At 40.5% G+C, this 14661-nt stretch overlaps 1 protein-coding gene across 3 annotated transcripts in view; it reads right to left on the bottom strand.

Moving 5' to 3' along the window:
- LOC145500445 (scavenger receptor cysteine-rich domain-containing protein DMBT1-like) overlaps positions 1-14661 on the bottom strand; it is a 40592-nt gene that overhangs the window by 7719 nt on the left and 18212 nt on the right. For 2 of the 3 annotated variants that reach the window (XM_081479960.1, XM_081479959.1), the window contains 12 exons: positions 14043-14378; positions 13195-13509; positions 12245-12565; positions 11329-11397; positions 10871-10965; positions 9807-9906; positions 9105-9155; positions 8088-8285; positions 7221-7412; positions 4616-4705; positions 3634-3996; positions 2479-2571 (listed from right to left, as the gene is read on the bottom strand). In XM_081479960.1, the coding sequence (XP_081336086.1) occupies positions 2479-2571; positions 3634-3996; positions 4616-4705; positions 7221-7412; positions 8088-8285; positions 9105-9155; positions 9807-9906; positions 10871-10965; positions 11329-11397; positions 12245-12565; positions 13195-13509; positions 14043-14378 (2223 nt within the window). The remainder of the gene's footprint in view (positions 1-2478; positions 2572-3633; positions 3997-4615; positions 4706-7220; positions 7413-8087; positions 8286-9104; positions 9156-9806; positions 9907-10870; positions 10966-11328; positions 11398-12244; positions 12566-13194; positions 13510-14042; positions 14379-14661) is intronic. The other variant, XM_081479961.1, reaches the window with a different exon arrangement.

Below are 14661 nucleotides of genomic sequence, written 5' to 3'. Positions count from 1 at the left end.
CTCTAAATTAGACGCTTTAAACATTTCACATCCATACACAACGACATAAGGCGCTAGGCAGTAAAACCAGTTCTCAAAATGTTCTGCCCGACTGCGAGCGGGTTCATTTTGCATCACGTGGTTCGTTTGCCCGCAGCACGTGGCCAATGTTTTCATACCACTAAAACAGCCGTTGCTACATTAGGAAGAATTCAATTTCCAAGAAAAACGAGGGGAGAGGTTAAAATTAGGGTTATATGGGACAATGCATTATTATTACAGCTAATACTTTAGTGGCTGGCGTTATAAGTAGTAACAACTGTAGTTAGTAGCAATTATCGCTAAAAGTAAATTCCTACAGACAACTGTAGGAAACAAAGCAAGGAACCTTAAAACGGCAACGTGACTATTTCCGTAAAATTTTAAGAAAGGAATCTGGAATTTGTTATTAAAGTGTGAGCTTAGTCAACAAATTGTAAAGGGAAATCTTAAGTTTAGGTATTAACTGGTTTATGCACGCAGTATTGAGCTGATTTAACTTAGGTTTAGTTTTAAGTTTTGTTCATTTTACGCTAATTTTTATGAGTACAACTAAGTGCAACAACAACAATAACAATCATCACAACAAAGACAGAGGTTTTCTCGAACATCATCATCATCATCATTATCGTCATCTGCAGAGCCTGACTCTACAGTGCTACGTCATGTTGAGTTTGCGTTTAGGGGAGTTGTAGTTACTTACAGTTTATAATAATTACAGTTTTTAACGCGTGTAATACTTGAAAACACAGTTAGCTAGTAAAAAGCAAGTAACTCAGCCGCGTTACCTTCGAAGGATGTTAGTTCATATTTATTACCTGTGACGGAATCTTCAGTTACTTGCGTCGCTGTTACCGTAGATGTCAAAGTGACTGAAGATGACGTCATAAAGGTCGCTGACAATGACGTAATTGTTGTGGTATTATTGTCTGTCTCGTGAATTGGCGCTGTTTGCACCAAATTTCGTCGGATGCGAAACGAAAAATAGAGAAATAATGGTTGTTTATATTTTAAACTGATGCTCTGTTTTCAATGCCATTGTTAATCAAGGTTAAGTTGTAAGGGTGACATATTCTTTCAGCTTGCCGCGGGACAATGTCTTAAAGTTTTTTCAATCCTTGTTCACTCAAGATGTTACAAAGGTGGTAATACTAGCAACAAGGGTTTTCAACTTGCAAAGCGGCACGGTCGAGCGACAAGATTCAAGAAAATGTCAATCGAGCAACTTGTCCTTTTAGGAAATCTTTTCTTTAATTACGACATTAAAATTACAAGAACACAGAAATTCAAAGTTTCCTTACTTTTACACGTTTTCTTAAAGAGCAAAGAAGCGATTTGTTTTCGCCATAATTAAGTACAATAATTAGCAATCCTTTTCGTACGTTCTACGACAGGCAAATTAAATTTTGTTTCCACCTTGAACTTTTGCCAGCACGTGCGAAGTCTGGGACGGAATGTATTTTTGGCAACCGTCTACCGCTGACCCCACTGCATCACGAAAATATTAGCTGGTCTTTAGACCTCCCAATTGCGCATGCGAAGCGCGTCCAAACGAACAACAAAAACAAAAACAAAAAAGAGAATTTTTTATGGTGGTTTACCTTCAGTGGCTGTTTAACTCTTCACAGACGAATTTGTTTCTTATTTCATTCTATGTCAAATGCTAATTTTGTCAACGCTCAGTAAGATGGCTCAGTTTAGCCTTGCTTTGTTTAGCCTTCCTTCTTTGCGGGGAATGACTAAAACATACTCATTTCAAACAACCTTCACCACAATGTTAGTAACTCTCTCATACACTCGCGCGCTTAACACGTCTCGCGTGTACACGCGAGTAGTGACGAGGTAACTCATCAGTTCCTTCTTTCAATCGATTAGTCGATCACTTCTCACCTCTATGTTAATGCTTCATGTAAGCTGAATATTAAGCTGATTGTTAAAGTATACCTCGGACAGGAGGGCTCGATGCCTGGATTGTTGATATTACCACAGTCGATGTACTTGTTGATGCCAGGATTAAATGGGCTAAGCGTAAATATATTAATCAGTTGTTAGTAAAAAAAAAAAAACCCAGCCAGCCAAAGTATTAATAGGTTAGAACAGCACAGCTTTATTAAAATCCGTACGGCAACCAGCTTCTCCCGACAAGTTCCATTCCTGATGTTTTTTTTTTTTTTGCAATTTCATCATCTAATATTTCATTCTGACAACTATGGACACGATCAGATAACGCTATCCAGTGGACAGCGCCGGTATTTTCGTAAACACTTATCCACTACAGAGTGGTTTATGAAGAACAAAAAACTTCATAGGGTAAATTAACAACGACGGTTGTCGACAGATGAGAACTTTTTCAATACACTTATCCCTTCCATCGAAATTTCTCCATCTCTGTCGCCTACGCATGCACTAAGTAAATCTATTGGTCGCATGCAAGTCATGCAGTAAAAGCGATGTCTTTACCTGTAGACGTCATCTGCGGACTCGAAACAGATACTTGTACAGAGGTCGTCAAACGAGGCGTGTGTGCGGTGGAACTTTCTTCAGTTACATTGACTGGACATGAATAAATGGGTTAAAATTGGCTCAGGTGAACCTACATTGCTAGCTTTCTCATACAGAAACGACCATTTCTCGACTACTGAAACAACGATTAAGAAATTGAAAGAAGCTGAAATCTACAGACAGTTTAAGAGAGTGCCAGTGACAGTTACGAAAACTGTTACTGAAAGGAAGTCAACAAAGATTGCTAATTAGGCTTCTTCACATTACTTATAGGCGGCAAAGTTTAAGTTAACTGCAGTCTGCCAGTGAACAGCAGCGAACTAAAACAAAATAGTGCTTCACACAAAGTTTTGGCCATTAAACTATTATTAAACTACAGTGCACAAGAGCTCACAAGTAAAGCTACCAACTGCAACAAGTCCAGAACACAGTTTTAGTTTGAATACACGAATTACTTAGCCAACGCAAAACCCTTTTATGGTGAATTAATATGGAACTGTAGCAGCTAGGAACAGTTCAACACAAAATTTTATTTTTGACGTCCAGGAGCCGGAGCAATGGTACTACTTGACAATATAATTATAATTTATATATATACAAAACCAACAGATATGGCTATATTACTACCACGATTAAATACCTGACAACAAGAGCTTAGAATTAACACCTTTCCGATACATTACGTGAATTAATGTTATTTGTGCACGTGTGTGAATTGTCAGTAACGTTGTACAGTGTCTAATACCCCGTTCATACCTACATGTTAAACCTGTTAAAGGGTGGTTTAACTACAAAAGGTTAAACATTAGTTGCACATATCGTGCACACCCCACAACTTAACAAGGAAAAACCCTTTTTTTAAAAAAACTATGTTAGCAAGGTGGTTTGAAATTTGTCTTCTCGAAATGACTGCAAAACGTAATCGACAATTTGGAAAAACCTAAACCCGATTTAGTTGAACAAGTTTGGTTGGTGTAAATGAGGCATTATAAGAAACGCAAACATAACATAACCTTCGTTGATAAAAGATGGAAAGTTCCGCTGAATCTGACATGCCTAAAGCATGACCTATTGCGCACGAAATTAGCACAAATGAAAGAATTCCAAGAATACCTCTTTCGTAACGGAGATAAAATCCCTTTCCAGTGTCATGTGCGTCTGTTTCGAAACGAACACGTACAAGAGAACCGGCCGACAAAAAAGTCCACGGCGGCAGGTAATCATGGGAACTTCTGAAAGATCTTCCGTCATCCACATGCAAACTGTCGCCCAGGCTCCCAACATGCGTTGCATAGGCGATGTCGGCCTTATCTACTGTCACATGGATCCGGTAGCCGGGTGCCACCTTGATAAACCATCGACAGTCCTGGTTGTTGAGGTAGTTTGCTGGGTAGTTGGTGCTTTGAACAAAACCAGTGTTGTGATACCAGTCAAAGTAGCCATATGTTGTGTTCACAGCATCATTGCCGTTGCATCCTTTGATAACAAAAGGACGTGGAAAATCACTTTTTTAAGACAATACCACAGCGAACTGCGCATGAAGACAAATTTGACGCGGGATTTCACTGCTCATTAGCAATTAGCCCGTAGCCCGCAAGGGCTACGGGTCAATAGCCCATTAGGCGAAGCCGAATGGGCTATTGACCTGTGGCTCTTGAGGGCGAAGGGTCTAATTGTTTTAGTATCACCCAACTAGTCGGATAGAAAAGACAATAGTAAAGTTAGCAAATGCAAGTTCAAGAAATGTTTATTTGGGAATAAAACGAAAGAAAGCGTCACGCTCAATTGCCCCAATTTCGCTACTCCAGGACTATTACTGATAGTCCTCTAGTAGCGTAGCCAATTAAAATGCAGGATTTGCATTAGCCCACTATTTGGGTGATACTAATTGCGATTAACTCTCAGATAGCACGCGCACTGGGATTGGTCAGTTGTATGTAAATACAGTGCTCGTAAAATTCATTGCGACACAAATATGGAAAAATTATAATTCAGTATATGACAAATTGATAACAGCATGGTGCATTTCAGTGCAAAAGAAAGAAAATACGATGGTATGATTTTTTTTTGTTTCTACAAAGAATTCTTGACATACCTCCTTCTACCATCTGATAAAGAGGCAGTTCAGATGGCGCAATAGTTGTTGTTACTGGCGAGGTACTTGGAGGAGCAACAGTCGGGGCACCTGTGGAGAAAAAAATGAAACTTAGACTGATGTAGCAGCAATGTACATGAACTTTTAACTCACTCCTTTATTATGTACGTCTTTTGACACTTACATTGTGTACCTTAATTGACACTTAAAATATGTACCGCTATTGGCCCTTGATTTCTTTCTTTTTCTCTTTGTACATCACTGAAACAATTAATTGTGTCTGGACTCCTCATGGTGAGGTCCTGGTTAGAGCCCTGCACAGGGTCATTGTGTGGTGTTCTTAGGCAAGACACTTTACTCTCACAGTTCTGGGAAACTTACGGAAACCGGGATAAGCTTCGGCGATATAGACCACTTGGCTGGATGCAAACTTTACCCATTCGCGTTTCAGTTAGGTGCATATATTAACTACTTATTAACCGAGAGTGAGGTCTTAACGGGAAAATAGGGAAAGCCATAAATTTTTTATTTGGTTGTTTATCATTATTTGGTGTGGTTTCTTCATCATGTGTTGTAGTTACTCCATTATGTTTTGTGGTTTCTTCATTATGTCTTGTAATGTAGTCCTGACGTGATGTGTTTTTATCATGATGTGGTGTAATAACTTCATTACGTGGTGTGGTTTTATCGTGATGTACTGAGGTTGTTAAGTTATGTCTTGTGCTCTTGTCATGATGTAATGTGGTTACACTGTTATGTTGTCTGGTATCTTCGCTATGTGGTTTGATCATTACGTGATGTGGTTTCGTCTTTATGTCTTCTTGACCTCACTTCCAATATAAAGCTCTCGTACCCAGGCTTTATTCGCTATCACGAACTGGTGAAACAGGTTTTTAGATGGGTCCCAGTTCCTTCTCTTCCCCGGTGTTAAAGACAACAAAATGGCGGGAACAAGCAACGACGTTTTGTCAACTATACTTGATAAGATGCACCTTGGTCATTTTATTGAGAACTTCCAGCATGAAAAGGTAACTGTAGATCAAATACGTAAGCTATCTTCTGAAGAAATGGAACTTTTAGGTGTGAACGATCGCAACGCAATGATGAATTTAAGGTTAGAGTGTTTAAACTACGGTAGCAATCCAACGTCAAGAAAACCAGGAAAACAAGTTTGCGGCGCTCCTGAAAACTTAATTTCTAAGTCAGTTTTAGAGGGGTACCTGGAGGATGGCTTTAATGATAAGCACATTGCGTCGTTACTTTCTGTTTCAGAAAGTACTGTTTATCAAAGAATGGGTTGTTACGGCCTCAGTCAGTTGTAGTTCACAGAAAAAAACAGAAAGTCAGCTTGATGAAGTTGTAGAGGAAATAACTAGGGAATATCCTTCTTGTGAAGAAGGACTGCTAAAGCAAATACTGGCAGATCGGGGAATAAACGTTCAGAGGATGAGGCTCTGTGACAGCATTCATAGGGTCGATCATGAAGGAGTCGAAAATGGGAAGAAAGGCCGTCTACGTCGAAGGACCTATGATGTTCAGGGTCCATTTCTTCAGAAGATAGCTTACATATTTGATCACGTGACAGTTAGCTTTTCACGCTGGAAGTTCTCAATATTAAAGATACCCAAGGTGCATCTTATCAAGTATAGTTGACAAAACGTCGTTGCTTGTTCCCGCCATTTTGTTGTCTTTAACACCGGGGAAGAGAAGGAACTGGGACCCATCTAAAAACCAGTTTCACCAGTTCGTGATAGCGAATAAAGCCTGGGTACGAGAGCTTTGTATTGGAAGTGAGGTCAAGAAGACATAAAGACGAAACCACATCACGTAATGATCAAACCACATTGTGAAGATACCAGACAACATAACAGCGTAATCACATTACATCATGACAAGAGCACAAGACATAACTTAACAACCTCAATACATCACGATAAAACCACACCACGTAATGAAGTTATTACACAACATCATGATAAAAACGCATCACGTCAGGATTACATTACAAGACATAATGAAGAAACCACAAAACATAATGGAGTAACTACAACACATAATGAAGAAACCACACAACGTAATGAAGTAACTACAAGACATAGTGAAGACACCACACCAAATAATGATAAACAACCAAATAAGAAAGTTATGGCTTTCCACGGGAAAATCTCAGACCGAGAACTTGCGGCATACAGCAAGGTCAAGGTTTGAGATTTTCTCGTTAACACCGAACGTTCGAGGCTAATAAGTTGTTTATTATATGGCTTTTGCTTTGTTTTTGCAAGCCCGTAATCGGCCCTTGGACATTACGTAGGAATAACGCCCTACAATTAGCCAATCAGAACGCGCGTTATATCGGCTACAAGAACAAGCCATATAATAATGATCCCTTAATCGTGCTCCTTTACTGGCCCTTGATTTTTGCACCTCTGTTAATCCTCTTTTGGCCATTGATGTGTGAATCGCTCTCAGCCCCATCAGCATGTTCCTTTACTGCGTAAACTTTTGCAGGTCTCCTGGTTACGTTTTCTCAATCACTCCTTAGTCAAGTCAAAGTCAAATTCTGATTACCTAAAATTCATTATTTGCAAAATACTAATTTACTCACCAACGGCTTCATATGTGAGGTTGAATCCCTTCTTGGAGACTGAAAAGTCGGTGTTAAATTTGATCCACATCACGTTACCGGAAGCCATGACTGAGTAGTTGTTATTATCACCAGACAGTCCACCAGTAGGGGTAAGAAGCACAGAATAGTCTTTCTCTCCATCCCTTATTTCCACCTCGTCGCGATTTCGTTCTAACAAAAGAACAAACAATTAAGCTCATATCAGTGAATGGGGAAAGTTTAGAACTCCCTTATAAAATACGACGCATGAATCCGTGAAATGGTTCTTCATTGATGTGCACAATGAAAGGAAGACGTCACTTAGAATGATTGCGTTTGTTGACAGATTTAGTACTTCTCTCTTTGACATGGACAACACAAACGAAAGGGAGCTTGATGTTGGCGGGGAAAAGAAACTTGATTCTCTAAGGTGTTATGTCATTCAAAATCCGTTATTACGCCTCTTTCTTCGCAATAAAATAAATAACGAAATTACAATACTTAGAGAGGAAGCCACATCGGCCTTAGCTGGTTTTCATGCAGGTCCTATATCCTGGTCGAAACGGTAATTGGAGTTTTAGTTTTTTGCGGAGGGAAGAAAACCGGAGAACCCGGAAAAAAACCCTCGGAGCAAAGCGAGAACCAACAACAAACTCAACCCACATATGACTACGGGTCGGAATCGAACCGGGTTACATTGGTGGGAGGCGAGCGATCTTACTACTCTGCCATTCTCGTTTAGCTTGGGACGTAGTTTTACTTTTTATTTTTTACCTTTCTACCTTAGAGAACAAAAATTTTGAGAGTAATTTTGCAAGTTGAAGGCAGTTATGTACATTCAGCATGACAAAGCTTCTTTAATCTCACCAGTTCGAAAAGATTTGAAAGTGACTTTTGCTCGCGTCCCAGGCAAGAGTTTTAAAACCCAGATGCACTCGGTGTTATGAGAATAGTCGTTTGGAAAATCTGGCGATGTAATCCAACCCGTTCTGTGATTGCCGCCAAAGAATTGTTGAGTGATTCTATAGTGCCACTGGAGAACAAAATAAAAACGTCTTGTGCAACCTGAAAAATTACAACCAAGTGGAGTGTCAATACCATGTCGATATCGTGGACACCCTGGATAGAAGCTCATAGTACATTATGTAGATACAAAGGAAGCCCTCGTAAGCAGACACCTACGGGACGCGAAAAAGCTGTCTGTAACTGGAGCTGGCCGCTTACAAAAACAGTTCTCGTAAGCAGCCACTAGAGTTATAAGGGAAAGATGGCCGCTTACGGGAGCTTGCCCAGCTTACAATAAACACCGGGAATTCAAAAACACCACCCCATTATTTATTTATTGTTTTTGTTTCATTGCCTTGTGCAATGCCGCGATAGTGACGATAACTGCATGTACACGATACCGTATACCGTAGTACCACGGCTGGCCCATATGCCTCGTCTACACGAGCAATTGTTATGTGACAATTTTTCTTTGCTCGAGTAGATGAGGAAAATTAGCCAATTTTTACGTGACAAATACATTTGCTGAAAAGCTGGCGTATTGGCTTTTATGTAACGAATAAAAATTGTCACATGAAAATTGCTCTTGCAGACGAGGCTTAGTGATTTTAAAAAGAACAAATTATGATTGCAGCCAGTCGTAACATCAACACTAAGTCTCACTGCAACAAAAAGCAGTGATACACAAAGGAAAAGTCTAGATCGTAAGCTCTCCAAGTGTCCGCGGCTGCTTATGAGAATGTCCGCTTACAGGAAAGAGTAAATACAGAGTTTGTCCGGGAGAGCAAACGGGGTTTTGTGAAGGTGGTCGTTAGTAGAGCTGTCCGCTTACGAGAGTGTCCGTTAAGAGAGCTTCAACTGCAGAACAGTTACACTTACTTTGTGTCACTGGGTCATGTCCAGGTATTGCAGTGGGCACTATTGCTGGATCTAAGGAGGAGCAAATCAATAAAACGTATAAAAAGAGTAAATTGCAATACAGATTATATGACGCTGCACCTGGAAAGCACTCAGTGGGAACGCGTTGACGGTAAAAACATCCCTGGCTGAGTCGATATAACAGATTTTTGCGATTTTATTTCTCCACTTTCCCTTAGTTTTAGCTTAGATTAGAGAGACACATCAGTCATGAAAGACCGATACATTAATCATGTTAAACCGCATTTCCAAGCACCTCAAAGTTCGTCAAAAATACTCCGCTACGCGTCGTATTTTCAACTCTCTTGTCGGTGGTTGGAAATGGGGTCAGACACGATCTTTCTTGTTTGATATATTGCTTCGTGTAGTTTGTAATTTAAAAAACCCTTCTTTAAAAAGAGAACGCTTCATTGCTCGTTTGTTGTTTCTGAGCTACGCATAAAGTGAGCGACGCCTTAACGAATATTTTTCAAAGAAAAAAAAACTGAACTCATTCATGTGAGCTTTTGCATCGTATAAGAGCAGAGGTAAAATTCAGTCATTAGTCAATAATGGCAGAGATTCCGCCGATCGGTGCGCATGTCATACCACTCATCATAACGTTTCTTATAACAGGCATTGAAATGGTTTCTTTAATTTTAAGTAAACGAATGAAATCCTCACCAGTATTATAGACAGAGAGCGCCCATGGTCCTCCACAGATTTTTTTGGAGTCTCCAATGCATGGAAGATTACACGAGGAAGAATTACCGTATCTATCATACTGTAAACAAAAACGGGATAAATATGAAAACAACTCAAGTCGCAATGGTTTCATCCCCAAACAAGTGGAGATTGTCATAACATAAGGGTCCAAAATTGCGCTTTCCTGGTCGCCAATACGACTAAAAATTTTGCACTGGCGACCAGAATTTCACAACTGGTCGCCAGCGGGCGATGAACTATTTCATGCCACGATAATTACACAAACAATAACTTTGATTTTCAGCCAAATCGATTAAAATAAAATTCAAAGCCAACAGCCAATTGGTCACTTCCTTTTTACCTTTCCGCTGCTTTTGAAGTATAAAACCGATTTCCCTGTTATTATAAATCTACCACAATGTTTTACAGCTACGATCAGTGCGAAGCTTCGCCGCCATGTTCTTTTAGCGGTTTCCCATAACATACGTATTGCGGGCGCAAGAGGCCCCATGCGTTCTTTCGCCATGAATATTTATTCAGGCGATGTGGTGTCCAAAGATGTTCTGAAATCTTTCCGTAATTTATTACAAAGTGGAGACGGAACGTCCGCGAAGAAATTAGATGAAGATTTTGATATTCTCTGGGCGTCAAAAGGTGGAAATATAGATCTGTCAAAGTGGTCAAAAGATGATTTCAGCACTGGTTTGATTCCTGATTACATCGATTGCAAATATTTTGCCGGCAAGTCCGTGGCGACCAAAAATTTTGGTTTGTGTTGCGCTGCAAAGGAAAAATTTTATTGACACTTTTTGGCGACCACATTTTTCCATATGGCGACCGAAAAAAAAAATTTCAGTCGCCAGTTGGCGCCTGCCGAAAAAAGTTAATTTAGGACCCTGAACATGTTTCATACAACAGTATGCGGCATTCATGGAAAGAAGGCATGACTTCACCATTCTATTAACTTAATTATATTGTACTTGCATTGGTATGACGTCGTGTTACAGTTTTTCAGTACTTCTTACTACACTACTGCAACTCACGTGATTTCCACAGTAACACTCATTAGCCCATTCCACGCCTGCGTACTTGAAGCCCTTGCTTTGGCAACGGCGCACACACTTCACAGGGGTCATTGCTATTAATTGACGGAAAATGTTGGTCAGTACAACTGTTTCTATAAATCAAGAAGAAGGTTTGTATAGCAGAAAACACAAACATTTTTCGCCTTCCTTTTATGAATAACACAAATCTTTGTACAACGTCGAAAAAAAACGCAATTGCTTTCATTTTTCACCACCACATGAGAAGACCGCGTCATTCACACGAAAAAAAAAATGCGTACGATCTCTTAAAACCCTCATTAGCGATGATAATTAACAGTCATCGCGCGTGTCGCGCGCGTTGAACTTATGACCATGACAAGTCCGCGCGTGTGTCACGCGCGTAGTGCAAATTAATATTCCATAACTTGGTTCGGAAAATTGAGCATTGTTCTCACTTGGTGCAGTGAATTCGTGAGTCATGACATGATCCCGTGTGTCTTTGTAGCAGCCGACATAAGCTTCATCTGAAAAGGAAAAAACAAACAAAATTAACAGCTATTTCCGTGATAACTGGGAATAATTTATGGTTAAAACGCTTCACAGAATTAATAGCCCTTGAAGATTTAGAAAATACTATCGCATCTGCAGGAACTTTGGTCTTCCACACGGCGTAGGAGGTGCTTACATCGTTCAACTAACTAACTAGCTGGGTGTAGAAAATACTCCTTGAGCTGAAAAATCAAGCTTGAAATACAATTCATCCAGGGCCAGGTTGCCGGTTCGAAAGCAGGTTAACGCTAGCCCAGGATAACAGTTGACCGAAGTACTCTTGTCTAAGGGTTTTCACTGCTTATGTTTTGTGTCGTTTGAGATTATTCAAATTCAAAACTGAAGTACAAGCAATATCAACAGAAAACCTCACAGAAAAGTTACAAAACTAAAATCAAAATTCTTGCTAATCCTGGGTTAGCTTAATCGGGCTTTTAACACCCTGGCTCCGTTTCAAAAGCCTTCAGTTAATAAACGCATAACTTCGTTTTCACAGTACGACAGATCGATTCTTCCTGAATGCGAGGATTAGGAGAGAGACTGCAAAAACTTAAAACTAACATAGCAAAAACAATGTTGTGACAAAAACGAAAAAATGAACTGAATAAAATCAAGCATTTGAAGAAAGGGGAAAAGGGAAAGGCAAGTATCCAAAATATCCCAAAAGTTTCTTGCTTGTTTCATTTCCTGAACTGAGCAACTCGCTCAGGAAGTTGTTGCGATCGGAAAAAGAGAAGAACGAGAACCAGTGAGATCAGGATACAACGCAGATCGAGTTGAGAAACACAGCTAATGGTTAATAAACAAAATCATATCGCCTACCCGAGCATATAACACCAACATCTTCCGAGTGTCGACAAGAACTCGATCCCCACTGAGTATAGCGACACTTGACGAGGGCAGACTCGTTTCCATAGCAGTTAACTCTACTCAGCCACACTTTTCCAGCGCCGGGTCCGAAACTCTGCGAAACTTTTCTCACGCTTGTGAAACCAAGTTCAAAACAGACAACTCTAGCGTTCTCTGTCTTCCAGCCGTCATCACAAACTGTACCCCATTCTCCCCGGTGAAACACCTCAACACGGCCTTCTTTTTCAGAGCTGCCGCCGCGAAGTCGTATATTTCCTTCGGCAGTTCCTTGCTCTACAACACACAGAAAGGAAAACAACTTAACTACTGTAACACACAAGAGGCACGATCTGACCTCATCGCTCCGGCGGTTCTACGCCCTGGCAAGTGACATTGATGTGTCATTGAAAGGAACACTCCACTCTTACAATAAGGCTCCGTCCACTCTATGTCAGAGAAATTTGAAAACGCAACAAACACCGGTCATTTTGGAAGTGTGTTTGAGGAAATTCTGGTAGGGAAATCACACGATTATCAAGACTTCATCATTTTCGAAAGGCTCCGTTTTCGAAATGTTTTCCGTCTACACTGAAACGCAAAAGCCGGCGTTTCAAATTCCTCCAGTTTGAAGAGCGTTTGCGAAAAGCTCCGTTTTGTGACGGATTAGGTGGATAGTAGGCCTAAGCTGAGAAATAAAGCTGCGTTTTCAAATTTCTCCGGCGTAGTGTGGACGGAGCCCAACTCTCTCCAAGAGTTCGACTTGTCGCACTAATTCTTGTCACACAATCCTTACTCTCCGACGATAGTGCACAAAAACCTGCGAGACGTGACATTATAAAGATTGCGTGACAACTGAAAGCACGATTGTTTGAATCGAAAGCTGAGCAATAACAAGGTAAATGATGAATTAAAGACCAACATACCGGTACATACAACACCAGCATATCCATAGCTACAGTTTCCCACACTCCAACCATCATGATCACAATCTCCCAGCGTATTCTCGTTTCCTTTACACCGCACCTTTTTCAACGAACTCGTAATCCCCTTGGCTGTTTCGCGTGTGATACGATCAGCACCAGAATTTCCCAGCTGACGGCACGCCACAAAGGCATCATGGATATCCCAGCCATCGAAACATATGGCTTCCCATGAGCCACTGTAATAAATCTCCACTCGTCCACTGCGTGTACCATTACCATCTCGAAGCCTCAAAGCTTTTGTTGCACTGCCACCATCTTTTTAGAAAAAATAAACTATGTGACTGTTTTTCACAATGTTGACGTGTTGACATTGTAAGCAGTTGATACGGTTTGTCCAATTTAAAAGAAATTTATAGAGGACTAAAGAACTGCACGCAATGGCAAACTAATTAAACAAGTTGGCAAAGCGACTCATCAATTTTCATCAATTCAAATATCCACCAGATTTACAACGAAAATATTCCAGACGCACTTGAAACAATTTTACAGTGCGAGTACTCTGACCAAGGCCAAAGCAAATTCTTTGCAAATTGACCACTGGCATTTTAAAAGTTTTAAAATTGTTACTAATGAAACTGACCACAAATCTGTTGCCTTTGTAATGTACAGCTTGATTACATTGATGATTTGTTGGAAAACTATTGTTAACCTCCACGATTTTTATTCGTTAAATTTGTAGAAAATATTGTCGGGCGCCTAGGTTAGAGTTGTTGAGCTGTAAAACGCAAATTTTTGCAAGATAATTAGCTCCTTCCCCCATCCCGTCAAATAGCTCCCGTTCCTGTTACCTGTGTCGCAAACAACGCCGGCATCTTGTGCGTGAGTACAGTCATGGCTCCCCCATCCATTGTGGGAACATTGACCAAGGTTAGTCTCGCTTCCGTTACAGGCGAGGTCATCCAACCAGATCGGTCCCCGCCCTTCACCAAAATAGGACTTTTTATGGACAATCTTCACTCCTGCGTACCCTAACTGTTTGCACACAACTTGGGCGTCGTTAGGACCCCAGCCGTCATGACAAATCGTGCCCCAGGCACCTACACGGTACACCTCGACGCGCCCTTCAAATGAGCCATCTTTACCATCCGTTAAACGAACGTCGTAATTCTTGTAGATGTGCACGGCTAATTAAAGAAGGAAGATCAGCAGCATTGTAATACAGCCTGTGGCTGTGGTAAGCAAAGATGTGTTTTTTGCTTGTGATGTGCTAACTAACCGTCATATCACAAACAACTTCAAAAGAAACGTTAACAAACACAAAGAAGTAAATAAAACTCAAAAGTAACATCGGCAATTGAAAGACGTAGACGTACCAATAACGTGCTGCATGTAATGTGGTTTTTCTTTCTTTCTTTTTACTTATATTTTATTTCTGGGCCCGCTGTAATTGGCTACTTAGCTGTTGCC

Source organism: Orbicella franksi, chromosome 10 (genome assembly GCF_964199315.1).
Source record: "Orbicella franksi chromosome 10, jaOrbFran1.1, whole genome shotgun sequence".
In the NCBI taxonomy this organism is placed as follows: Eukaryota; Metazoa; Cnidaria; class Anthozoa; order Scleractinia; family Merulinidae; genus Orbicella; species Orbicella franksi.
This window is presented reverse-complemented; position numbering and strand designations above follow the sequence as displayed.